Source organism: Arachis stenosperma, chromosome 9, assembly GCF_014773155.1.
Source record: "Arachis stenosperma cultivar V10309 chromosome 9, arast.V10309.gnm1.PFL2, whole genome shotgun sequence".
NCBI classification, from domain to species: Eukaryota; Viridiplantae; Streptophyta; class Magnoliopsida; order Fabales; family Fabaceae; genus Arachis; species Arachis stenosperma.
Genome location: NC_080385.1, coordinates 7,323,050 through 7,348,326, shown reverse-complemented (window position 1 = coordinate 7,348,326; position 25,277 = coordinate 7,323,050). Strand labels below are relative to the sequence as shown.

General features: G+C 32.5%; 3 protein-coding genes across 3 annotated transcripts; all 3 read left to right on the top strand.

Annotated features, from left to right (window-relative positions):
* The first annotated feature begins 914 nt into the window (after nt 1-914).
* LOC130948968 (disease resistance protein RPV1-like) lies at nt 915-11,426 on the top strand. The gene is made up of 5 exons (XM_057877817.1): nt 915-1,456; nt 5,942-7,037; nt 7,134-7,445; nt 10,208-11,309; nt 11,374-11,426. Exons 1-5 carry the CDS (start codon nt 954-956, stop codon nt 11,424-11,426), a joined length of 3,066 nt encoding a protein of 1,021 aa, XP_057733800.1. The 5' UTR covers nt 915-953.
* A 3-nt stretch (nt 11,427-11,429) lies between these two features.
* On the top strand, nt 11,430-12,729 carry LOC130947621 (uncharacterized). The gene is made up of 3 exons (XM_057876332.1): nt 11,430-11,859; nt 11,996-12,118; nt 12,467-12,729. Exons 1-2 carry the CDS (start codon nt 11,477-11,479, stop codon nt 12,090-12,092), a joined length of 480 nt encoding a protein of 159 aa, XP_057732315.1. The 5' UTR covers nt 11,430-11,476; the 3' UTR covers nt 12,093-12,118; nt 12,467-12,729.
* Nucleotides 12,730-16,012: 3,283 nt separating this feature from the next.
* LOC130948966 (uncharacterized) lies at nt 16,013-17,682 on the top strand. Its single transcript, XM_057877815.1, has 2 exons — nt 16,013-16,859; nt 16,946-17,682. The coding sequence occupies exons 1-2, from the start codon at nt 16,013-16,015 to the stop codon at nt 17,680-17,682; spliced, it is 1,584 nt and encodes a 527-aa protein (XP_057733798.1).
* The last annotated feature ends 7,595 nt before the right edge of the window (nt 17,683-25,277 follow it).

Sequence of the window (25,277 nt, the reverse complement as noted above, 5' to 3'; positions counted from 1 at the left end):
TTAAAAATAGATAATTAGTTGATTTTTCTATTAATAACCTTAATTGTTAAAAGAAAGTAAAAAGTAACCAAAATAAAGAACAAATATAAAAAAATTAAAAATTTATTACGGATATTTTTAAATTTTTTATGACTTTTATACAATTAGTTTAATCACTCTAGAATCAATATTGATGATTAATTAGTATATATATAATAGAATTCTAATCAACTATGCTATATATATATATTAACAATCAACGATTTATAAAGAATATATATTAAAATATAAAATATATATTAAAAATGAGCTAAATAATATATATAATTATATATAATGATATATACGAGAACAATTTGTGATGATAAAAAAAATTGTGTGAAAAAAAATGAAGAGAAATATATAATCAACTTTAAAAAATTAATAAAAATAAATCACACATTCTCTTAGATAGGTATCTAATTATTTATCAAAAAAAAAATCTCTTTATATTTTTTTCTTTTAACTATAGCATATCCCAAGACATAATACTTAATTTGTTTCCAATTCATATTTGTATATGGGATTAGATAAAATATTTAATTAATGAGAGATATAATAGATAATTATCAGAATTTATTAATTTTAATCAATAGTTAGTAATCCAACAACATAATTTATTTCATATTTTTAAACATTAATCTTTTAGCATTTTTTTTAGATTAATAACTAAAAGTGATAGTAAAAAATGATAAATTTTAATGACCCTCGGTTAGTTCTTAATTATTAATAATGTAAATTTGTAGTTGTTAATTAACGACAATATAGTGTTCCACTTAGTAAGTATATGCATGGCCATCACTTCATTAAGGCGCCAAACCATATCATGTATTATATATATACATGAAACCAAGAGGGTTTCTGCTACTAGCTACAACAACCAAACCACACCGAACCAGACATAAACAAAAACCAACACGAAAACAAAAAGAAGAATGGCCTTTTCTGATGTTTATTCTCCTCCTACACCTCCACCTCTCACTAAGTACGATGTTTTTATCAGCTTCAACGGTAAAGACACTCGTAACGGCTTCACCAGCCACCTTCATTCCGCTCTATGCAGAAACCAGATCGAAACATTCATAGATTATAGAATTGAGAAAGGTGGTGAGATCTGGGAAGAACTGGTGCAAGCCATAAGAGACTCGTCGGTGTATCTGGTCATCTTCTCAGAGCACTATGCGTCTTCAAAGTGGTGCTTGCGGGAGCTTGCTGAGATCATAGAACTCACAAACATGGTGGAAAAGGGACACCACCATATTATTCCTGTGTTCTACAGGATTGAACCCACGCATGTTCGGAAGCAGACGGGAAGCTACTACAGTGTGTTCGCAGAGTATGACAGAAATTTGGATTATCGCCTTGTGCGCCAATGGAGGAAGGCACTCTTCCATGCAGCCAATATCTCCGGCTTCGAATATAATCATCACCATAGCAGGTAAAATAAATTCACGGTAATTACTAATTGGGGAGTGCTAGGAGAATAAAGATAATCTTGAACAACATGAACAACCACCAATTAAATATAAGTATACTACACCTTAATTTAATACTACTCATTAAATTTACTCTTTTAACCCTATTAATTCACATTGTTCACACATTATTCAAGAATGTTATTAGTTACCTATACTTTTCTTTACTAATTAAGGTGCTTTTGTTGTTAGGGTGCTTTTTTTATTGGAGAAAGTCTATACGAAACTAACATTTTTATTAAAATTTGGCCGGTACTTAATGAGTAAAAGAAAAGTGAATAATTGTATAGAAGAATGTTAGAGGCAGCAACTTTTGTGTTTTATAACCATCAATTGAGCATCAACAGTATTTTTAATGGTGTGAGATTATATCCAATAGTGGGAGATCACTCACTTTTCTTATAATGCTTAAATGTTGGCCACAAAACACAAAAGTTGCTGTCCCTAGACTTTTCTTTTATATTATTAAATATAATTTTATACTATTAAAAATACTAATAATAATTAATTAATAGTTACAAATTACAAAGCCTACTAATTTTCTAATACTCCTCTTTATTTTAATTTATGTCTAACGTAGAGTTAAATTAAGCAGCTAACTTTTTAGAGTTGATATCATCAGTATTTTTAAATTATTTTTTATTTAAATTTTAAATTCTAAATTTTAATTAATAATTAAACATTTTTGAATCGCAAAAAAACGTTTTATATTTTGAGTAAATAATCAAAAATCGAAAAGAATATTTATTTTAAAAATTAACTAAAATAGCTAATTAATTTTTTGTATTTATTCATAAAAAATCAAATAAATATATTAGAATATATTTAAATTTATTTAGTCTGATATTATATTAGTTTTATCATTATAATTAAATTGAATTATATTCTGATTTATAAATTAACACTCTTCGTTATATATGCTGATTGATAACATAATAGCAATAGCATTTGATACATTTAAGATATTATATATTATTATATATTAATATATAATATTTTAAATATATTCTAATAAAATTAATGTCCAGTCTTTATATGCCAACATATTCCATCTTTATAATTGTTATCTACATGCATGTTTTAACAAGCTACTTGCTAACACACCAAACAATTTAATAATATATAATTACTACCATCTTTATAATTGTTATCTACTTACCAGCACAAATTTAAACATCAATAATATATAATTATATACTCTTTAATAATTAAGATTAAGAAGTTCCATGTATTATTCCCACCATTAAAATAGAGTTATAATAATATTTTTGTCCAACCCTCAACCCTGCCTGTCTTCTACACATGGCCTATAATATTTTTAATTAGCGTTGTCATAAACTTAAGCACGCCGCACATGCACAGCAAATATAAGACTAGTATTTTTATACATTACGAAAATATAAATTTTTTAAATTATAATCTATTTTATTTTGATAGTATAGATTATATATTATATAAAAAATTTATAAAATTAAATAATTTGTATAAAAAAAAGCATAAATTGACAAAAATTTTTAATTAAAAAAATTAAATATCTATATATAAAAAATCAAATAATAAAATTTTTAGTTATTATTTTTATATAAAAAATCTAATTTTTTATTAATAATTAATTTTAATATTTGTTATCTAAAATTTAAAATAATTTAATGTGTATACATTTATATTTAATTAGGTATTAAATTTATTGCACAAATTGAAATAATTAATTTTTATACTTACTATTTAAAAATAATATTTTTTCTCTCCATATATATAAAAATATAATTAGATATTAGTATAAAAAAATTATACTGATAGTTATAAAATTAACTCAAATTTTTTTAAACAATTGAATCTTGATTTTAACTTTTAATTATAACATTAGTATTCTCTCCAAATTATATGTAATAAATATCTGAAAGAAGAAAAATGAAAATATAGATTAGGAAGATAAGCGATAAAAAATTTAAAATTAAATAAAAAACTAAAAAAAATATGTATATAATAATAATATTTTTATTTAAAATATATTATTTTGTTAATTTTATTTTCTGTAGAATAGAAAGATAGAAAAAATAGAGAATGAGAGAAAAGAGAGAGAAAGATAAAAATGAAGAATGAAAATGAAAGTGAGAATTTATTAATTTTTGAAAAAATATTTTAATTGCTTGTAAAAAATATTGAATAACATATTTTGATTTGTCAAATTATTAATATAAAATATAAATTATATATAGAGTAAAAATGGTAGAGAGAAATAGAAAAATAGAAAGAAGTATATGAGAGAATTTAGGAAAGAAGTTTATTAATTTTAATTAAAAAAATATTTTTCTCTCAATTTTAATAAGAGAGTGTCATATGACATATTTAATTATTAAATTAGATAGTAAAATATGATACATAATTAAGTATATTTTAATTTTAATTTTAATATTTTTAATTTTAATTTTAATACAATTAAAGAATGTCATGTTGTATATTTTGATTGTCAAATTAGTAATTAATATTTAGTAATTGATATTGATAATGACATGTAAAATAGATAGAGTTGTTGAAGGAATAAGAAAAATATAGAAAGGAAGAGGGAGGAGGAGAGAACCCTTTAATTTTTTAGGGAAAGATTTGATTTCAATTGCAATGAAAGAGTGACATATGACATATTTTGGTTGTAAGATTAGTGAGGATGAGGGAAGAATTCTTTAATTTTAGAGGAAAATATTTAATATCAATTACAATGAGAGAGTGACATATGGCACATTTTGGTTGTAAAAGGAGAGAAAAATTCCTTAATTTTGAAGCGAAAGATTTGATTCCAATTGCAATGAGAAAATGACATGTATGTGACACATTTTGGTTGTAAAATATATATATATATATATATATATATATATATATATATATATATATATATATATATATATATGCACAACTTCTGTTTTTGTCTCTAAGGTAGCGTTTGGTGAAAAGATAGAAACGGAAAGACTAAGACTGAGAGACAGAGACTAAGAGACAGAGATTGAAATAAATCTCAGTATTCTATTTGGTGCAAAGTGGGAGACAGAAATCGAAATAAGAATGAAACTCTAATTTAATTTGTACAAAGGATAAAATTAGAATTAATTAATTAAATTGAAGATATTTTAGGTATGTATAAAATGTTATTAAAGTTTCAATATCTATCTCTAAAAATTTTAGTTCCTTGTGTCCTACTTTTTAGAGGTACTGAAACAGAGTTAGAAATTTTAATACCAGTCTCTAAACCAACAAATATGATACTGAATCTCAGTCTCCTAGTCTCTGTCTCAATACCTCAAAATAAATACTATCTAAGTCTCCATCTTTTGATTTTTGTCTTCCTTTCAAACGCTACTTTATAAATTTTAATTTCAAGTAACTCAATTTAACATTGATCATTTTTGTTAAATTTTAAAATCTTTTACAGATTTTTTTGCCAACAACAGATCAAATATTATTTTATTAGCCAAAATTTTTCGAATCCCAATTTAATATTTTCCTCCAAAATTATACCATTGATGCAGAGCTATTCTATGAATAACTTTTTGTTTTCATTTAAGGGGAGGAGTATATAAGTTGAATTAGATTCCAAGTTCAAATGTAAGGTATACAAGACTCAATTAACTAAATTGTTGGCTCAATTGCTAAATTTTCTAATGGCTTACAAGCAAATTACTCTTTAACTAATTTTTATTTAATTCTGTTAAATAATTAACAAAAATTTAACTAACAATAAATTAACAATTATTTTTGAATTATATTTTATATCAATTAATTATCATTAATTAGTAATTATTTAAATTTTATTTTTTAAAAATATAAAATTAATAATTAATAATTATAATTATTTAAAATTAACTGATTAAAAATTGTTTACTTATATATATTTTTTATTTTCATATTGCACCTTATATATCTCACCCCTCCCATTACTCAAATCATGGAATGATATCTTAACCTTAATTCTATCGTCACTCGTATAAAGAGGTAAAAAACAACTTTTTTTTTAAGTTGTTTATTTAGTTAAAGTTAAAAAAGCGTGTTTTAAAAATATGGATTAATAATAAAAATAAAAACTATGAATAAAATTAAATTAATAAATAAATTAAAAGATTTGAGAAAATAATTAAATTATTTAAATTAATAGACTAAAAATGAATAATTTTAACTAATATCAATTTAAATAACACTGAATTTTTTAAATTAATATAAAATGTTTTTAAGATTAATTTTTATAATATATTTTATTTAAAAAATTCAAAAATAAATAAGAATTGTTAGACTAAAAATGAAATAGTTAGCAACAGGAATTGGAAGATTAGAATATAGATCTTCAAAAATCATAAAAAAAAAAATCATAAAATATAGATTAATTGGTTTTATTGCCATTTGTTCAATCTCTTCTTCTTTGGTGTGTATACATTTTAATTTTTTTGGGTTAAATTACACAGGACTGAATCTGACCTCATTGAAGGCATAGTCCAAATGATTGTCCGAAAATTGGATCAGAAATACACAAATGAACTCAGGAGCCCTTTTATACATGACCAAAATTATGCATGCATTGAATCTGTTTTGATCAACTCACAGGATGTTCGAACCATTGGAATTTGGGGCATGGGCGGCATAGGAAAAACAACTATTGCGGCTGCCATTTTTCAAGAGTTCTCTCCCAAGTACGAAGGTAGTTGTTTCTTGGCCAATGTAAGAGAAGAATCTTCAAGGCATGGCCTCAACTACATTTTCAATAGACTTCTTTCTGAGTTGCTGCACGAACATGTTCATATTAGCACTCCAAAGATTGTGTCTTCTGCTATAATCCGCAGATTGAGGCGTAAGAAAGTTTTCATTGTGCTAGATGATGTGAATACTTCTGAACTTCTAGAAAATTTGCTTGGAGTGGGACAAGATTATCTTGGAGTTGGTAGCAAAGTTATTGTTACCACCAGAGATAAGCATGTTCTTCTGAGTAGATCGGTTGATCATATCCATGAAGTCACAGAAATGAATGATGAAAACTCTCTCAAACTGTTTAGCTTGAATGCCTTCAATAGAACCCATCCTCCTGAAAATGAATACTGGGAGCTATCAAAAAGGGCACTTGCTTATGCCAGAGGAAATCCTTTAGCTTTGAAAGTTTTGGGATCTTTTCTTCATTCGAGAAGTGAAAAGGAATGGGACAATGCACTGACAAAACTAAAAAGGATTCCTAATGCAGATATTCAAAAGGTGTTGAGGTTGAGTTTCAATGAACTAGATGATACAGAAAAGGATATATTTCTGGATATTGCATGCTTTTTTAAAGGAGAAGAGAAAGAAAAAGTGATAAGAATATTGAATGAGTGTGGCTTCTTTGCAGATATTGGAATAAGAAACCTTTTAGACAAGGCTCTTATATCAATAGCTACCAATAAAAGCATACAAATGCATGATTTGATACAGGAAATGGGTCACAAAATTGTATGTGAAGAATCTCTCAAGAACCCTGGAAAGCGTAGCAGAGTGTGGCACCCAGATGAAGTTTGCGATATATTAGAGAATGATAAAGTAAGAGAACGAAACTCCAACATTTTCTAAGTTAAAACAGTACATGTTTTTGTATAGAAAATTTAACTTGCTTACATTATTGTGTATATTTTTCAGGGGTCCGCTACGATTGAAACCATATACTTGGATATGACTCAGCGGACAGAAATATGTATTAGTTCCGGTGCATTTAGAAAGATGCCAAAACTAAGATTACTTGCTTTTGCTAGCAGCAGCATTGATTATGGGAGAAAAAGAGTTGATTATACATTAAGTCTTCCAACAAATCTGGAATTGCCTAATAACTTGAGATACATTCAATGGGACAGATGCCCATTAAAATCTCTATCAACTACTTCTTGGCCTAACAAACTTGTTGAACTCTCCATGCCATACAGTAACGTTGAAAAGCTTTGGGATGGCCCACAGGTTAGTCATATTCTTCATATAAATGGTCTCTTTTTTTGGTAAATTCTAAGGGCCTACGTGCTTAAGGACTAAAGAGGATAGTGTGTGTTTGTATTGGTTTTATTTTGTAGAAAATAAATTTAACCGATCAAACTATTAGTTTATTAGTTTAGTTAGTAAATTATTAATTGAACCGATCGATTTCGTATCATATAAATAAAAAATATAAAATAATAATAAATTTAAAATTAAAATTTAAAATATATATCTTTATTAATATTTTAAAAACAAACAAAAATCAACAAATTATAATTAATAAATTATAATTAATTTATTATTAAATAATTATATAAAATTCTAGTATTTTAAATAATAATTTTTGTAATTTTATTTTTATATTAAAATAATTTTTTTTTTAATTTTAATAACTATCTAATTAATTTATATTTATTATATTATTATATATATATATTTATTAAAAAATAATATTAATAAATATTATATAATTATAAAAAAATAATTATATTATAACTAATAAAAATATATAATATTTTTATTTATACATATTTAATAATATTTATATTCATATTAATAATTATATATAATAAAAATATAATTAATTTAAATATAAATAAATATAAAATAATATCTAATAAAATTATTACATATTTTTATTATATAATTAATAATAATTTAAAATAATAAAAAACAACGTAATCTAATAATAAAGAGAGTTTGTAGTAACAAAGAGACTTTGAATTCAAATTTCATCTTCATCAATTTTAAAGTTTTCACTTCTACATTCCGTTGAATCGGTTTATTTTGACCAATTTCGTCGAGTTTGACCAGCTCTAGTCGGTTCCAATTCTTCTTATAACTATAATAGGTACACTTTTATAAAAGTTATGGCATTTTATTTGGATTTTTTTTAAATACCGTAATATTATGATTGTAATATTAAAAAAAAATTCGTTCATTTTAAGGTTGTAATATTATGTTTTTAATAGGGGTGGCAAATCGGTTTAAACTTATAGGGCAATTCGTGTAACCTGCCAAAAAAAAGTAGGTCGAATTAAAAAATTGAAATCGTTAAATAGCCAAAATCTGTTTAATTCGTATTGTTTAAACTGCGAATATTTGGCAGGGCGGAGTGGAACGGATTTTCTGTTGGACTTAGTATTTTTTTGGCAAAGAAATATTTTTGTAATTTTTTTTGTCAAAACACAACTTTTTTCAATCCAACTTATAATAGAATAAAGATAAAAATTGAATGTTTTGAATTATGTTTATTTTGCTTTGAAGACAATATTTATAATTATGTTTTGGATGAAAACTCGGTTGATAATTATGTTTATTAGATATCTATAATTACAAAAATTTTAATGTTTGTGAATATAAAAATTATAATTTTTTTATGATTTTAGAAATTATAAATTTATTAAAATAATTATGAAATTATATACATTATTTAATAATTAATATATAATAAAAAAAAGATAACATTGGTGGACTTAACCTACCAGTCCACAGCTAGATAGGACGGGATGAAATTTTAAGATCGTCTCTCTAGGCGGGACAAAATGGGCCAATCCGTCAAAAGATAGGTTTTTGACGGAATAGAACAAAATAAGACAGACTTCTCTACTTGTTACCCTTAATTTTCAATAATATTATAAAATTAATAAATATTATTAATATGAAATAAATACATAATTTATACTTATATTTATTATATTTTACATATATAAATTAATATAATTTACATTTATATTTATTAAAATTTGTATATATAAATCAATATTAAAGATAATTCAATGCTTGTGCCGATAAAATAAAATGTTGGCCAAAATTAATAAAAAAAACTGCTGATCCTAATTTTTTGTTACAGTAATAATATGGTGATAATGAGTTAAAATTATTTTATTTAACTTAAATGTACATTTATAATTTTTTACCTAACATCTATATTTATACACTGATTATAGCTGCTAAAAAATTATAATTTAAATGACATAATCTCTTCATATTTATTTAAGAAGTTAGGAATTTAGGTTTGCTTGTTTTTAATATTTCGTTCTATTGTCTTAATCATTGTTTTAAATTGTGCACGCACATCAGTTGTCGTCGATCTAGTAATTGAGATGAGACATAAAATCACAGGGGCTTTTTAATATAGTTACATGCGTACTAAAAAATAATTATTAAATTAGATAATATGCATGAGTATATTTATATAATCATATCACATATATATAAAAGTTTAGTTACTCACTTAATCTAATAAAATATATATTAAAATATAAATTAAATAATATTTATTTATATATAACTATATAATTAATTTTTTATATTTACATAATATTTTTTATATTTATATATATATATATTAAATCACATATTTTTTTAATTAAATAATTAACTATCAAAATAATGAAACTTATATTAGACTAATAACAAAAAAAACTTATGAACTTATTGTGTATATTTATCGACCTTAATTATTAAAGAGAAATGTTAGAAGATAATAAATTTTATAATATATAACTATCAATTAATTATTATTATTATTTTTAATAGTATAAAATTATATTTAATAATATAATTTTTTTTATTAATTAAATACTGATAAAATTTTAATAAAAATACTACACTTTCTTTGTTACGAAAATTGCTGTTTCTCAAATTTCATATAGCAACATGCATTGCAGCAGCTTCTTTAGCCATATATACTGGTAAGTAACCACAACTAAGGATTCCTAATCTACCCGCTTAATCCATTGCAGAGTTTACCGAGTTTGGAGGAAGTTTATCTCAGTGGTTCGAAGCGAATGATAGAGTGTCCAGATTTTTCAGGTGCCCCAAATCTCAAAGCAATATGGCTAAATCAATGTGAAAGCTTACCTCATGTTCATCCTTCTATTTTCTCCCTTCCAAAACTTGGATTTTTAGCTGTGTATGGATGCAAGGAACTTAAGAGCCTAAGCAGCAACAACTGTTCAACTTCCCTTGAAAAAGTTGTTGCCTATGGCTGCCCAAATCTGGAAGAATTCTCAATCCCAATTTCAAAAGATCATTCTGATATTCATGTGCATTTGAGGTCAACTGCCTTGAAACAACTACCATCATCAATTGTGCATCTTCAACATCTTGTGAACTTCTCCTTTCCAATCAGCGATCTCCTCATGGATCTTCCTGAAAAGTTCACCAATCAAATCATGCTTTCAGACCCTAATAACCAAGAATGTGACTCAGTGGCCACCTTACGCAGAATACTACCCAGCCCTATGTTCCATTATCTAAAAGAATTGAAATTTGATGGATGTCAAAGTTTGACTGAACTCCCAGACAACATCTCTTTGTTATCATCATTGTTGTTCATAGGCCTACATAACACTAACATCACTTCCTTTCCAGAAAACATTAAGAGTCTTCCGCGGCTCAAGGCTGTTTTACTTTGTCATTGTGAAAGGTTACAACATGTACCAGCGCTTCCACCTTCCGTTCATGACTTCAAGGTCTGGGACTGCAAATCTTTGAGGACAGTGTCAGGTTCCACAGAACAACTGAAAAAACAGCATGGTACTACTTTTATATTCCTAAACTGCGTGATGTTGGATGAAGAGTCATACAATACCATTTTGAAGGATGCCATTGCTAGGATGGAAATCAAGGCAAAATCACTATCAGCAACAAGAACAGAAAACAGAATTGAAGAATGCACTGTTGTTGATGATGGTGATGGCTTTCTTAGTGAGGATAACGCCAACGTTGGCAAGATTTGTTATTTCTTGCCAATTAGAGGAAGTAAACTTGATGACTTGTTCCATAATGGATCTTCACAAAATTCCATCAGCATTCAAGTGCCACTAAGTTCCAATTTCTCTGGTTTCATTTTCTACTTGGCTCTTCCTCCAATACCACCATGTAATACTGGTGACCTTGACATTAGGTTTGGGTTTGAATGTTACTTGGAAACAAGTTGGGGTCAAAGGACCCATATAGCAAGTTCGTCCTTAATAGGATGGGGCTGCAGTTTTTACCATGGCTTTCAGATGAATGTTATGTCAGATCATGTGTTATTATGGTATGATTCACAATGCTGTAAGCAGATAATGGAAATAATCAGAGGAAGAAAGGCCATTATTGATGATGATGACCAGAATGCAAATCTGGAAGTTAAGTTCTTTGCTCGGCTACCAAACAAGGAGGAAGTGGTGATAAAAGAGTGTGGCATCCGTTGGATATACACAAATATGGAGAAGGAATCAAGAGTGTGCAGGTTCAAGAGAAGCAGGCAAGTTTTCGAGTTAGAAGCCATTGCATCTCCAAATGAAGAAAAGGGGTTCGAATCTGATGATGGAGGGGAAGAACTAGTTCCTCCAGCAAAGAAATTTAAGCATAGCTTAATGGAAGTTGAATCAGTAGAAAACTTGAGGTAATCTTTTAATTAATTAATTAATTAATTGGTTACTATAACTGAGTGTTAAACAAATAAGTTTAATTTAATTTATGCATGCTTTAGCCAAGATATGCTAATAATATTTTCCTCTTTAAAACCAAAAAATGAACAGGAAAAAACTTGAACAATTTTTGCACATTCAATTTGATGGAGACTCTCTTAGCGCGGAGATCAAATTGGGGTACAATGTGCAGTCCATTTACAATTAATTCTTATGAGTAATTTCAGTTTAAAGGTACATATTTTGATTACATTCCTTTTATTAATAACCTAGGACTGAATATTCTAGCTAATATTGTATTATGGTTGTATCTTCTTTTTTCTTTATATATATATAAAGAAAGTGTGCTTCCCAGTTTTTTTTTTTTTTTTTTGGTGTCAGTCCTTCTCACTTATATTTCTAAAGATACTATTCTCTCTTTCTATTTGTTATTTTCTATTTGTCTCCCAATTATATTTCTAAAGATAGCAGCTAGTTTGGATGGATCCTATTAGGGTTTAAATTGCAGCTGCATTTATAAATGTGATCATGGTTATGATTGTCGTAATTGCGGATATTTCACTTTCGTGATATTTATCACAGACTATTCCATACACGCTGCTGCAAAACCGAAAAGAGAAAACAAAAAATGCTGCCCTATCTATATGAATAACAATGAAAGAAACAAAAGCTTGAGCTTGCTGTTAATGGCCAGAGGTAGAAGACGCCATGCTGACTAGAGGGGATCGTGAATTGCTGCATATTCTGTTGGGCTTGGGGCCTCGGCCAATTTCCATAATCAAGGCAGGCTAGTGCTATTAGTCCATTTCAATTTGATAGACTAGTAGTGTACACTCAAAAACAAATATTTGATAGATTAGTGTGCTCCATTATCTTGTTACTTTTGATTTTGACCCCTTTTTTTTTTTTTCACTTTAACTTTTGGTTATAATTTTATAACTTCTCTATTTTAGAACCAAATATTAATTATTAAAAAAAAAAGAGAAATGAAAAAGAAAAAGGACAGGAGCTATGCATGCATGTCAAATATTAATTATTAAACCCAATTAGGCTCGATTTATTTTTGTTTATTAAATAAAATCGTGGATATTTATAAAGTCTATTTAATTATATAGGTCAAACTGTAGAATTTTAAAATCCAACAAACAGGCCAACTTTAATAAAACTGCTACTAATCCCCGCTTTCCTTGTAGCATGAGAAACTGGCATTTCAATAAGTTCTTAAATCGAGTTGAACCTTCAAATTTTTTTTTTAATTTTTAATTCAAAGGTTTTGGACCACAAATAGTATGTTACCACGTATGAAACTTCGCCTTGTTCCTAGCTATTACCTTTATTACCACATGTTCTCGTATTCCAAAGCAAAAAAAAAATGTCTATTTTATTGGATTCCTTCAAAATTGTGACAGAGACATTACAAGAATATTATCTCGTGTTGGTATAGCTTAACTTAATGCTATTCAGAATATATTTTTATTTTTTAACTCTGCGAATCTTCTAACAATGGAATTCATGCAACCTTTGGTATATTATTTTACATTCCTTATTTCAGTGTCAATACCGTGTGTAGTATATATGTGCCGATGCTCGTTTCCATTTTGCGTGATAGTTTGTTTATCCATTTAATTAATTTGTACACAATTTCCGAGTCCAGTTTAAATCCCAAACCTAGTGTGCAAGACTCAAGGAGCAAAATAGAATTTTATTCTTGTTATTACTATATATCACTTCTCATATTGATACCAACAGCTTATTTATATCTTGAAATTTATATATTTTGGTGAGTATACAATAATTTATTACTTTTATACTGTAATCCAACTCACACACAATACAACTGCATGTTATTATGTTAACAATTTCGTTACATGACCAATAAGAATTCTACTAATTTTTGCCAACTTTTACTTATAGCTATATTTAATAAAAGTATTTTTTAAGAAAAAGTATAGGGTATCAATATATTATCTGCCAACTTATTACTAACAATGATTAGTTATTATATTTTAAACACATATATAAAGAGACACATCTAAAAAATATATTTATAAAGACACTTCTATTAAATACAGTTATAAAAAAGATATTTTTATTAGACACATCTACAAAGACACTTTCATCAAATATAATTATAAATAAGAATTGGCAGATGTTGGCAGAAATGCTGTTGGTAATGTAGCAGAGTTGTTTTTGTAAATGTATCTAATAAAAGTATCTTTTTTTATAACGGTATCTAATGAAAATATTTTTATAGATATGTCTCGTGAATATATCTCCTTATACATGTATCTTCTAGTAAAAATGTCTTTAATATTAATTATTATTGACAATAAATTGACAAATAATATATTAGTATTCTATATTTTTTCTTTATGTTAATTAATATAAAACATTTTGAAAGTGAGCTGGCTATTGAGGGATAAAAATTAAGCTCAGTTACTTTAATTTTAACTAAAAATTAACAGAATTCTATTAAAATTGGAGTGAGCCCCTTTATTTGCACATGGTTCTATCAGTCTAATTCAAAAAAATATTTTATCCCTAACACCATATATATGTAGGGAGATAAAAGTGCTTATATATAATTAAGATTTGATTAATTTTTTATACGTGTTAAACAATTTTTATCTCATCATGAATTGGTTCTTAAAATTAAATTATGCCCACTTAATTTCTATATGATATTAGAACTAATATTATACACAAATTCAAGCCATCAAAATTCAAGTTTCAAATTCATGTTAGTTCTAATAAGAATAAATAAGTTAGGAATTGAACACTTTCTTATACGTCGTAATCCAAATTATTTCAGTTTTATTTGAAAATAATCAAATTATAAATAACTGTATTATAAAACACACGCATATATATGTTTTTGTTCTTAACTTTTTGATACATGATAGTCTTATGGTTTTTTGAATACTTTATTTATTTATTCATTTTATGCGTTACCATTTTATAATTGTTTAACGAATTGGTCTTTTCCTTTTTTTTTGTTCCCTCCTTCTTTATCATCTGTTAATTGAACTATTTTTATCATAGGGTTAATGTCAAATTTACATTATGTGAACAAGGACCTAAAAGGTAACTTTCTGGAAAACAATTAATAAGCATTTTAACCAGAACGATAGTGACCGGGAAACTGCGAGTAAAGAGCATGAAATGGAAACACAAAAGTGAACAAAAATTGGTGTTTCTAGTTAAGCTGGGTCCTTAACTTTACATCTGATTCTGCTGATTGTGAACAAAGAATTATAAAAGATTATTTACCATTTGGACGGGAGAATATTTTGAATGATCGTTATATATATATAGCTATAATTACTTTGAATCTAATTCCGCTTAAGATGCTAACCTATATATAATTATTTTGTATTAGAGAAAGTATAAAAGAACAACACATATAGTATATGATACGTCACCCTTATCTTCGGTCGCCCGAAAAACTCGGCACACGAGCAGATAAACTCGGCCTCATCTATTTGAGAAATAGGAAACGTGCTCAACAAACTTAATCACCAAAACAGAATATCATAACCAATCTACAAACTAGGACTTATCCATAGTAAACGGGTAAAACAACTCCTATAAAGCCGAACTAATATCCTCGGCCAAGAGTCAGGTTCCATTACTAGTTTTCATATTCACTTATTCACTCTCACTTAAGATTATCACTAACTTGAGCGTTGGGGTATCTTTTGCAGGTGTTTCCGCCGCGGTGTTTGGTCCTGGCCGACGTATAGCTCTTCCTCTCTGCTGACGACTCACTCGAAAGTGCTTAAACTCGGCCACCTCAGTACTCGGATGAATCACTTGGCACCCACCGTGGGGCCGGAATACATCTAACCCCATTTTTTTCTTTGTTCAGTCCTCTACTCTATTTTGCAGGATTCTCAATCCTCGGTCATGGCTGACAAGGAAAGTCCACAACTCACACAGGCTGAGCTCCTCGCCCAAATCGCCGAGCTTCAGGCGGAAGTGCGGAGAATAGTCGAGCTGTCTACGCAAAACAATGGGGAGAGCTCCAAGAGCTTGGCTCAAGGGAACACAGATCCCTTAAACATCACTCTGCTGAAGAAAAAGCTCACCCTCGACAACCCCTTCTCCGAGGAGATCACAAAGTACTAGATGCCAAAAAACTTTGCACTGCCCTCCGCGCTTGAACCATACAAGGGATTCGGAGATCCCAGAGCCCATGTGAAGAAATTCCAATCCATGATGTTCTTCAACGGTGCTAACAATGAGCCTGTCCTATGTCGAGAATTTTCTACTTACCTCGACGGCGCTGCGTTGCTCTGGTTTTCTAAGCTGTCTGCAGGTTCGATCTCCTCCTTTGAAGATCTAGCCAGATCATTCATTGACTACTTTGCAGCGTCGAGAATATACGTACATGGATCAGATTATCTCGGCACCATCAAGCAAGGACAGCACGAGGGCTTGAAGGACTATATGACCAGGTTCGCCGAGGCCACTATGGAGATCCAAGACCTAGATCCGACTGTCCACTTACATGCTCTCAAAGCTGGCCTCAGACCTGGCAAATTCCGGGAGACTATTGCGATAACAAAACCAAAAACACTGGAAGAGTTCCGAGAAAGAGCTGCAGGACAAATGGAGATCGAGGAGCTCCACGAGGCCCAAAAGACGGATAAGCAGCCACATCGAAGAGATGAGGAAAAAGCTCTCAGGTCACCAGGCAACAAGGACACAAAGAAACCTTTCAAGCCCGCATCGAAACACAATACGTACACCAGATTCAACACCAGAAGAGAAAATATCATCAAAGAGATTCTGAATGCCAAAATCGTGAAGCCACCAGCTCGAGCAGGAAACTACCGAGACCAAAGTTTCGTGGATAGAAACAAGCATTGCGCCTTCCACCAGAAGTTCGGCCATACCACGGACGACTGTATCGTGGCAAAAGACTTGCTCGAAAGACTGGCACGCCAAGGGCTCTTAGACAAATATGTCGAAAGTCAGAAAGCCAGAGGGATAAGCTCGGACTAGAACGAGCATAAATGAACAGTAACAGATAAGAACAAAAAAAACAAACAACTCCAGATCCGCCAAGAGGAATCATCAACCACATATCAGGAGGATATGCAGGTGGAGGCGAAACAAGCTCGGCCAGGAAACGGAGCTATAGGGCAATGCTGGCAATCGAGGAAGCATTGCAGCCAAAGAGGGAGGAAGGCCCAGATATCACAATATCTTTTGGTCAATCAGACTTCAGATCGACAAGCCCTAACCTCGACGACCCAGTAGTGATCTCTATCCAGGCTGGAGAGCTGTTGGTAAGGAAAACACTGCTGGACCCAGGTAGTAGTGCTGATGTTTTATTTTATTCTACATTTAAAAAGATGAAGTTATCAGAAAAACTAATACAACCCTCATCGGGAGAGCTAATTGGGTTCTCCGGAGAAAGGGTCCCCATCATGGGGCACATATGGCTAACGACCACAATGGGAGAGATCCCTATGTCGAAATCCATCGATATTCAATACCTAATAGTAGACTGTTATAACCCTTATAATATTATAATTGGGAGACCCGCCTTGAATATATTCAAAGCGGTAGTGTCCACATTACACCTGTGCGTTAAGTTTCCAGTGCAGAAAAACAGAATAGCAACAGTGTATGCTGATCACCAAGAAGCCCGGCAGTGCTACAATGCTAGTCTAAAGCAAATCCAAACGAAACAAGAAGCTCGGCCCCAGGTCCAAGCAATACACAATTCAGCCGATGCCACAACACTAGCTGACCTCGACCCGAGAGAAGACCTTGGCGAAAGACCTTGACCAATGGACAATCTTCACCAAATAACATTAACAGCAGATGATAAACAATACACATACATAGGAGAAGCATTGGAAGGGGAAGACCGAGCAAGACTTATACATATACTGTGCCAGAATGCCGACCTATTTGTGTGGACACCAGATGATATGCCCGGAATAAGCTCAGGGGTCATCTGCCACAAATTAGTAATCGACAAAACAGTCCGACCAGTGGCATAGAAAAAAGAAACCTTGGAGAAGAGAAAAAACAAGCAGCACTTGAAGAGACCAAGAAGCTCCTCAACGCAGGTTTCATCAGAGAAATCCGCTTCACCACATGGTTGTCCAACGTGGTAATGGTAAGGAAAAACTCAGGTAAATGGCACATATGCGTCGACTTTACAAATTTAAACAAAGCTTGCCCTAAAGATGCATATCCATTACCTTGCATTGATAAGTTAGTTGATAACGCTTCTGGTTTCAAAGCCTTGAGTTTTATGGATGCATACTCTAGTTATAACCAGATTTTGATGCACCCAAAGGACCAAAACAAAACAGCTTTTATAACAGAACATGTAAATTTTTGTTACAAGGTAATGCCTTTTGGCCTAAAGAATGCAAGTGCAACATATCAGAGACTAATGGACAAAGTATTCCAACAGCAGATAGGCCGAAATATAGACGTCTATGTAGAAGATATGGTAGCAAAAACACCTGCGCAAAGGTCACATTGTAATGACTTGGTAGAAATTTTCAAACAACTCCGAGCATATAACATGAGACTCAATCCGAACAAATGTGCTTTTGGAGTCCAAGGAGGAAAGTTCCTTGGTTTCATGCTAACCTCGCGAGGTATAGAAGCCAACCCAGAGAAATGCAATGCAAGGCTGAACATGACAAGCCCAAAGACAGTAAAAGAAGTCCGGCAACTAGCAGGGAGAATAGCTGCCCTGTCACGTTTCCTACCCGCAGTGGCAAACCGATCTTATCATTTTTTCTAGACATTCTCTAAAGGCAAAAAATTCACATGGATAGACGAGTGTGAAAACTCTTTTTGCGGAACTCAAACAGCTCTTAACATCACCACCGATACTCCAGAGACCTGAGGCAGGTAAACCGTTATGTTTGTATTTATCAGTATCTAACCATGTTATAAGCTCGGTACTAGTAACAGAAACAGTGAGAAAGCAAAACCCAGTATACTTCATCAGTAGGGTACTACAACCAACAGAAACAACGTACCCGAAGATAGAACAGCTGGCACTAGCATTAATCACCACAGCAAGAAGACTGCGACATTACTTCCAGAGCTACACAATCATAGTACGAACAGACCAACCGCAGAGGCAGATATTAACCAGACCCGAGCTCGCCGGAAGGTTAACAAAATGGTCGGTCGAACTCTCTGAGTTCGACATGCAGTACAAGTCAAGGAAAATACTGAAGTCACAGGTGCTAGCCGACTTTATATCGGAGATGACTAATGACACACAAAACACAGAGGTCAATTGGAGTATACATGTGGATGGAGCGTCAAACAAAGAAGGCAGTGGAGCAGGGATATTGCTAAAGGAAGGAGACAAAGTGGTAGCCGAACAATCATTGCAGTTCCGCTTCAACGCAAGCAACAATCAGGCGGAGTATGAAGCTTTACTCGCTGGGCTAAAGCTCGCCCTACAACTGCAAATACCTCGAATAACAGTTTACTGTGACTCTTCATTAGTGGTGCATCAAGTAAAGGGCGAATTCCAGGTAAAAGATCCTTTGTTAGAGAAATATTGGCTCATAACAAAGGATCTCATTTCAAAATTTAACAAATTTGACATTATTCATGTAAATCAAGAACAAAACACCAGGGCCGATGTGTTATCCAAGTTAGCCACAACAAGGCAAGCCAAAAACACATCGGCACTGTCCCAGCTAACACTTGACAAGCCAAGTTTCGAGCAAGACACGATCTTAAGCATCATGCAGGTACCAGATTGGAGAACACCTTTTCTTAATTACATTAACACAGGTGCCGTGCCAAACGAAGAGCCGAACTTGCCGCTCTTCCGAAGAAGAGCAAGCTTCTATACAGTGCTCGGACATACCTTATATAGGTGAGGACACTCCCAACCACTACTCAAATGCATCAGCAATAAGGAAGCCGAAGAGGTTATGGCAGAAACGCACGAAAGGGTTTGTGGAAACCACATTGGCGGCCGAACATTAGCCACAAAAATATTGCGAACGGGATACTATTGGCCGACGATAAAAAGGGACTGTATTTCAAAAGTAAAGGCATGTGATAATTGTCAGAAGCATGCCACCCTCTCAGAAACCCCCGCCGAGGAACTCCACACCATAGAGGTAAGCTGGCCTTTTGATAGGCGGGGATTGGATATCCTCGGACCTTTCCCGAAAGCGCCAGGCCAGGTAAAGTTCCTTTTGGTATCAATAGATTATTTCTCTAAGTGGATAGAAGCACAACCACTAGCACATATAATGGCAGAGAAAGTGTGATCTTTCTTATGGAAAAACATTATATGTAGATACGGTATCCCAAGAGAGATAATCTCGGATAATGGGAGACAATTTACAGACCATAAGCTCGCTGCCTTTCTAATAAATTTTAACATTAAACATCATTTCAGCTCAGTCGAGCACCCGCAAACCAACGGACAAGTTGAATCAACTAACAGAGTTATCTTGCAGGGATTAAAGAAAAAGCTCGGTGAAGCTAAAGGAAAATGGACCGACCTCATTCCAGAAATCTTATGGAGTTACAATACCAGCATTCAATCCGCTACGGGAGAAACTCCTTTCAAGCTGGTATATGGTGCAGAAGCACTGTTCCCAATGGAAGTCAGCATCCCGACATTGCGGGCCGAGCTCTATAATTAAATGAATAATTTGCAAGCTCGAGCAACCAAGCTGGATCTTGTGGAAGAAGAAAGAGACATTTCAGCCATAAAACAACGAGCCAGGAAGCAGTTCATAGAACGGAGACACAACAAAAGAGTAATTCCAAGGTCTTTTAACAAAGGAGACCTCGTACTCAGGCGAACAGAAGAAGCTCGGAAGCCTCCAACACATGGCAAATTAGCAGCAAATTGGGAATGACCCTTCCAAATTCTCCATAATCTCAGAAAGGGGGCTTACAAGCTAGAAACCCTTAAAGGAGGTCAACTTCCAGGAACATGGAATGTCTCCTCGCTAAGGGAATATCAGTCATAACGCATGCTGTAAATTTGCGAATGATGGTACTCCTTTTCCCCTTCGAAGGTTTTTTCCCAAAACACATGGGTTTTACTCGGAGAGGGTTTTAACGAGGCCGGATGCCACAAATCATTATACAAATGTAACTTAGGTTAAAGCAAAACATTTTTTATCATGGCAGTTAGCATACATTTCAATCAACAACATTCAAAATTATCCGAGCTTCATACTCGGAACCCAAGATACACATGCCGAGCATAGTTCTCAGAAACATTCAAACTACAAAAGCAAGTCAAAGTTTCTCATAAAGGCTTAAACTGCCCTATCACTCTCATTGCGTAACTACTATTGCTTACTACTATCATAACTTTACCAAAATATTATATTTTATAAAGGATCAAACAGTCATCATCAAACCGAGCTCTATGCTCGGAAGCCAAAATATAACAACCGAGAATAAATACTCGGAACTATCCAGAAAAGCCAAACAAGTCAAGTACAAGTCTGAAAACTAAAGCACCATATACAAAGCCTACAAAATAAAAGCATAAACTAAAAAAGCCTAATCTGCCTTATCAACCAGGCTGGATCCCTCGCTATCACTTCCAGTAGCAACCTCGTCATCCACGAGCTCATCATTTACGACCACCTTCATGACATCAAGCTTTGAAGGATCAGCTTCCGGGTAAAGCACCTTGACCTGAGAAACGGCGCGATCAAAACCTTGGGCAAAAGCCTCATAGATTCCATTTTCGAATTCTTTGATCCGAGCAGAAAGCTGATCATTCTCGGACCCCATAACCTTCAGCTTTTTTGAGGATGTCTCCTGCAGTTTTTTCTCATTAGCCAACTCCAGCTCTTTCTTCTCCATGAAAGCAGAAAGCTCAGCAATCTTTTGGTCCTTCTCCTGGATGATTCCAGACAACTCCTCTACACAGGAAACCTCTTTTTCCTCCCGCTCCAAGGCAAGCTCCTGTGCCCGACCAATGGCCACGATCCGAGCACCAATCACCTACGAAAAAGAAAACAAGTAAATAGGTGACATTAACAAAAAATATTTACAACACCACAGCAAAACCTGTACCTGAAGAAATCGGCTAACACCAGCTCGGCCAACTTCATTAATCATCTTCATGTCATTCGGGAAACAGCAGAGTTCATCAGCCATGGTACTAAATGGATACAGCCTTGCCCACAGAGACCTAGCATGCTCATTTTCATCATACCCATGGAGCCTTTTTTGTGATTCATATGCAGACTCAACCATCTGCAGAATCATAGACGACTCCCCCTTACCCTCTAAGACCTCGGCAAGGCTACCTTGAGCTTGTCCTCTCTTTCTCTTATGCTTCTGCCCAGGACCATATTGAACCAAAGCAGCAGGCCCTTTCCCAACATTAGAAGAAACCTCTTTCTCACCTTTCTTGCGCTGATTAAAGAAAGACTTCAAACCTGTAGTAGTGATGGCAGGAACTTTCTCGGCTGCAAAATCATACATAGCCAAAATTAGGAGCGACAAGATCAAAACAGAAATAGGAAACAAATACAGTAAAACAAATTACCTATATGATCATACACAGCCTGCCTATCAGTATCCCATTTCAACATTTCGCCAACTGACAACAAACCTTTTGGATCCAAAGACTTAAACAAAAAATCCATCACGATATCATCGTCAGGAAGCCTATCATCTACATCCAATGCTTGATATGGCTCGGCACACCAAAATAAAGAAAATCTCTCGACTAAATGCTCGTTCAAATAAAACGAGAAATCCTCAGGTACACTCCTAACCCTTACAAACATGGATTTAAAGTCCTTAAACGAAGACTTATACAGACCAAACACAGCATGATGGGGATAGCTACTAAGGTTTACCCACAAGTCCCTATTCACCCCTTTTGCTTGAAATAAAGAGAAAAACAGCCTGAGAGACGGCGGATGCTCTAACAGTTCCATCAAAATCTCGAATGCTCGGACAAAACCCCAGGAGTTAGGGTGAAGCTGGGTTGGGGCACAATTCAACCAATACAAAATCCCACACTCAAACTCGGTAAAAGGAAGTCTCACACCCAACTCAGTAAACAGACAACTATACATGAAGAAGAAAGACCAATCATCTAGTCGGTTGCACACTCGGTCACCTCTCTCTTACAAGGTAATAACTCTATCCTAACATTACTACCCTCCCTGACCCAGAAATCTGACCCCAACAACCTCATTGACTCTTCATCATCAAACTGGGAGACATGCTCTCTCACCCTAGCATCCACCCAACCATATGGGTCACCCACATTACAGTTCTCCATCAAGAGCACAGAAACAGAAAGACAGAAAAGAAAAAAAGAAAAATAGGAAAAGAGTTAACACTGACCTTTCTTACTCATTCTCAGTCAGGTAGAAACACAAACTTTTATTTTCGAAACAAAAGCAGAATGAAGGAAAGGAGAAAACGCAACTAGGGATAACTCCTCTAAAAGACAAACGGTTACAATACCACAGCATTAAAGCCAGATTGCTAAAAAAGAGAAGAATTAAACCCACTACAAAATTCAATGGACATGGGCACCTAGAAAAATGGAGCAGTTTCACATCAATCATGTCATAATGGCGCGCAGAACGAGGCCACCAAAACGTTTTCAATTCTGCACAGAACCAAGCCGAGCTTGGGGGCTGTAAGGAGCATATACGACAACAACTCAGCGACCGAGGATTGCGATACTCCTGGTTCGAAAGCTCGCATTAGTCCTGTCCAAACCAAGGCAAGCTTGGGGGCTATGATACGTCACTCTTATCCTCGGTCACCCGAAAAGCTCGGCACACGAGCAGATAAGCTCGGCCTCACCCATTTGAGAAATAGGAAACGTGCTCAACAAACTTAATCACCAAAACAGAATATCATAACCAATCTACAAACTAGGACTTATCCACAGTAAACAGGTAAAACAACTCCTATAAAGCCGAACTAATATCCTCGGCTAAGAGTCAGGTTCCATTACTAGCTTTCATATTCACTTATTCACTCTCACTTAAGATTATCACTAACTTGAGCATCGGAGTATCTTCTGCAGGTGTTTCCGCCGCAGTGTTTGGTCCTGGCCGACGTATAGCTCTTCCTCTCTGCTGACGACTCACTCGGAAGTGCTTAAACTCGGCCACCTCATTACTCGGACGAATCAGTATATATTGCGAATAACAGATTAGAAAAAAGGTAAAATTAATTTTAAAATTAAAAAATTTATTAAAGAAAAAAGTACTACGCCAACTAATCCTAATTTTATTTTAGAAAACCTTCTTCTCTTCCCATCTCTCGCTAGCTATCGCCGAGTATCTTCCGTAGCGCTGAACGGATTTCTCATTGCATCGCCCCCACCCCGCCCCGTCATGCCATCACAACTTCTTCTCCTGCACTCTACAGCAACTATCGACCATGCAAGCGCAGCTGCCATTTATCCTCTTCTTTGATCTTCTGTGTTGCACCGCCTTGAATTGTTATTCATTTTATTAGGTATGTAAATAGTTGTTTTCATTCTAAAATAGATGTTTATTTAATTTAGATTGGATTTAAGTAAAAGTACAATAAACTTTAGTAGATGTTTATTTTATTAGGTATGTGGATGATTATTTTTATTCTAAAGTCAATGTTTATATATATATATATATATATATATATAATAGCCAAACAATAGACACTTAATTAACGGGACTTTCCAAATGAACGTAACAAGTAATAAGCAAGAAACTAACATTAAATGAAAAAATATATATAAAAAAAATATAACACACACACATCCCTGAGCCACAAGTATAAATCCTATAGCTAGAAGGCCAAAAAAGAAGAGAGAATCCCAGTTTTATTAATTTATTACCAAGTAAAAAGAGATGGGTTTGGTAGATATTGTTTATTTAAATTAATCGTTGGAGTATATCTTTTGACAATAATGTCCTTTAATTTGTAAGATAACATCATCCAGTGACGTCAACATAATAAGATCAGGCTAACCGCGGTTCAAATATAAAGGTGTTGTCTCCATTTGCACTCATGAACGCTAATGTGCAACAACAGGATCGGAGAATAATTCTGAATTGATTATTATTGACCAATATTGGGATCTGTAGAAAATTAGCAAACATGTAAATTAAACCTCTAATTTGATAACGGTTTCTCACTAAAAAGCTTTAATTTCGACATGAATAAGTGAATCAATTCAAAATTTAGTTAATAAAATTAAGTATTATAAAATATTACACATAAATAATGCTCCACGTCATTGATTCCCACGGAGAAGAACAGGTTCTTTTTCTTTTTTATATATATATATGAACCAGGATCAAAACATTTGATACAAACGTAAAATCGAGCAAAATAGACTTTGAGAGAAACCTAACTTTAATTTACCAAGAACAAACTAAAG

Bases quoted from the DNA above. Each gene is read 5' to 3' on its own strand.
- LOC130948968 (XM_057877817.1), top strand. From the start codon at position 954: ATGGCCTTTTCTGATGTTTATTCTCCTCCTACACCTCCACCTCTCACT. The intron at 1,457-5,941 runs GTAAAATAAATT...TAAATTACACAG, and splicing joins TATAATCATCACCATAGCAG to GACTGAATCTGACCTCATTG. The intron at 7,446-10,207 runs GTTAGTCATATT...AATCCATTGCAG, and splicing joins AGCTTTGGGATGGCCCACAG to AGTTTACCGAGTTTGGAGGA.
- LOC130947621 (XM_057876332.1), top strand. From the start codon at position 11,477: ATGAATGTTATGTCAGATCATGTGTTATTATGGTATGATTCACAATGC. The intron at 11,860-11,995 runs GTAATCTTTTAA...AAAAATGAACAG, and splicing joins GAATCAGTAGAAAACTTGAG to GAAAAAACTTGAACAATTTT.
- LOC130948966 (XM_057877815.1), top strand. From the start codon at position 16,013: ATGCCAAAAAACTTTGCACTGCCCTCCGCGCTTGAACCATACAAGGGA. The intron at 16,860-16,945 runs GTCAGAAAGCCA...AAACAACTCCAG, and splicing joins CTTAGACAAATATGTCGAAA to ATCCGCCAAGAGGAATCATC.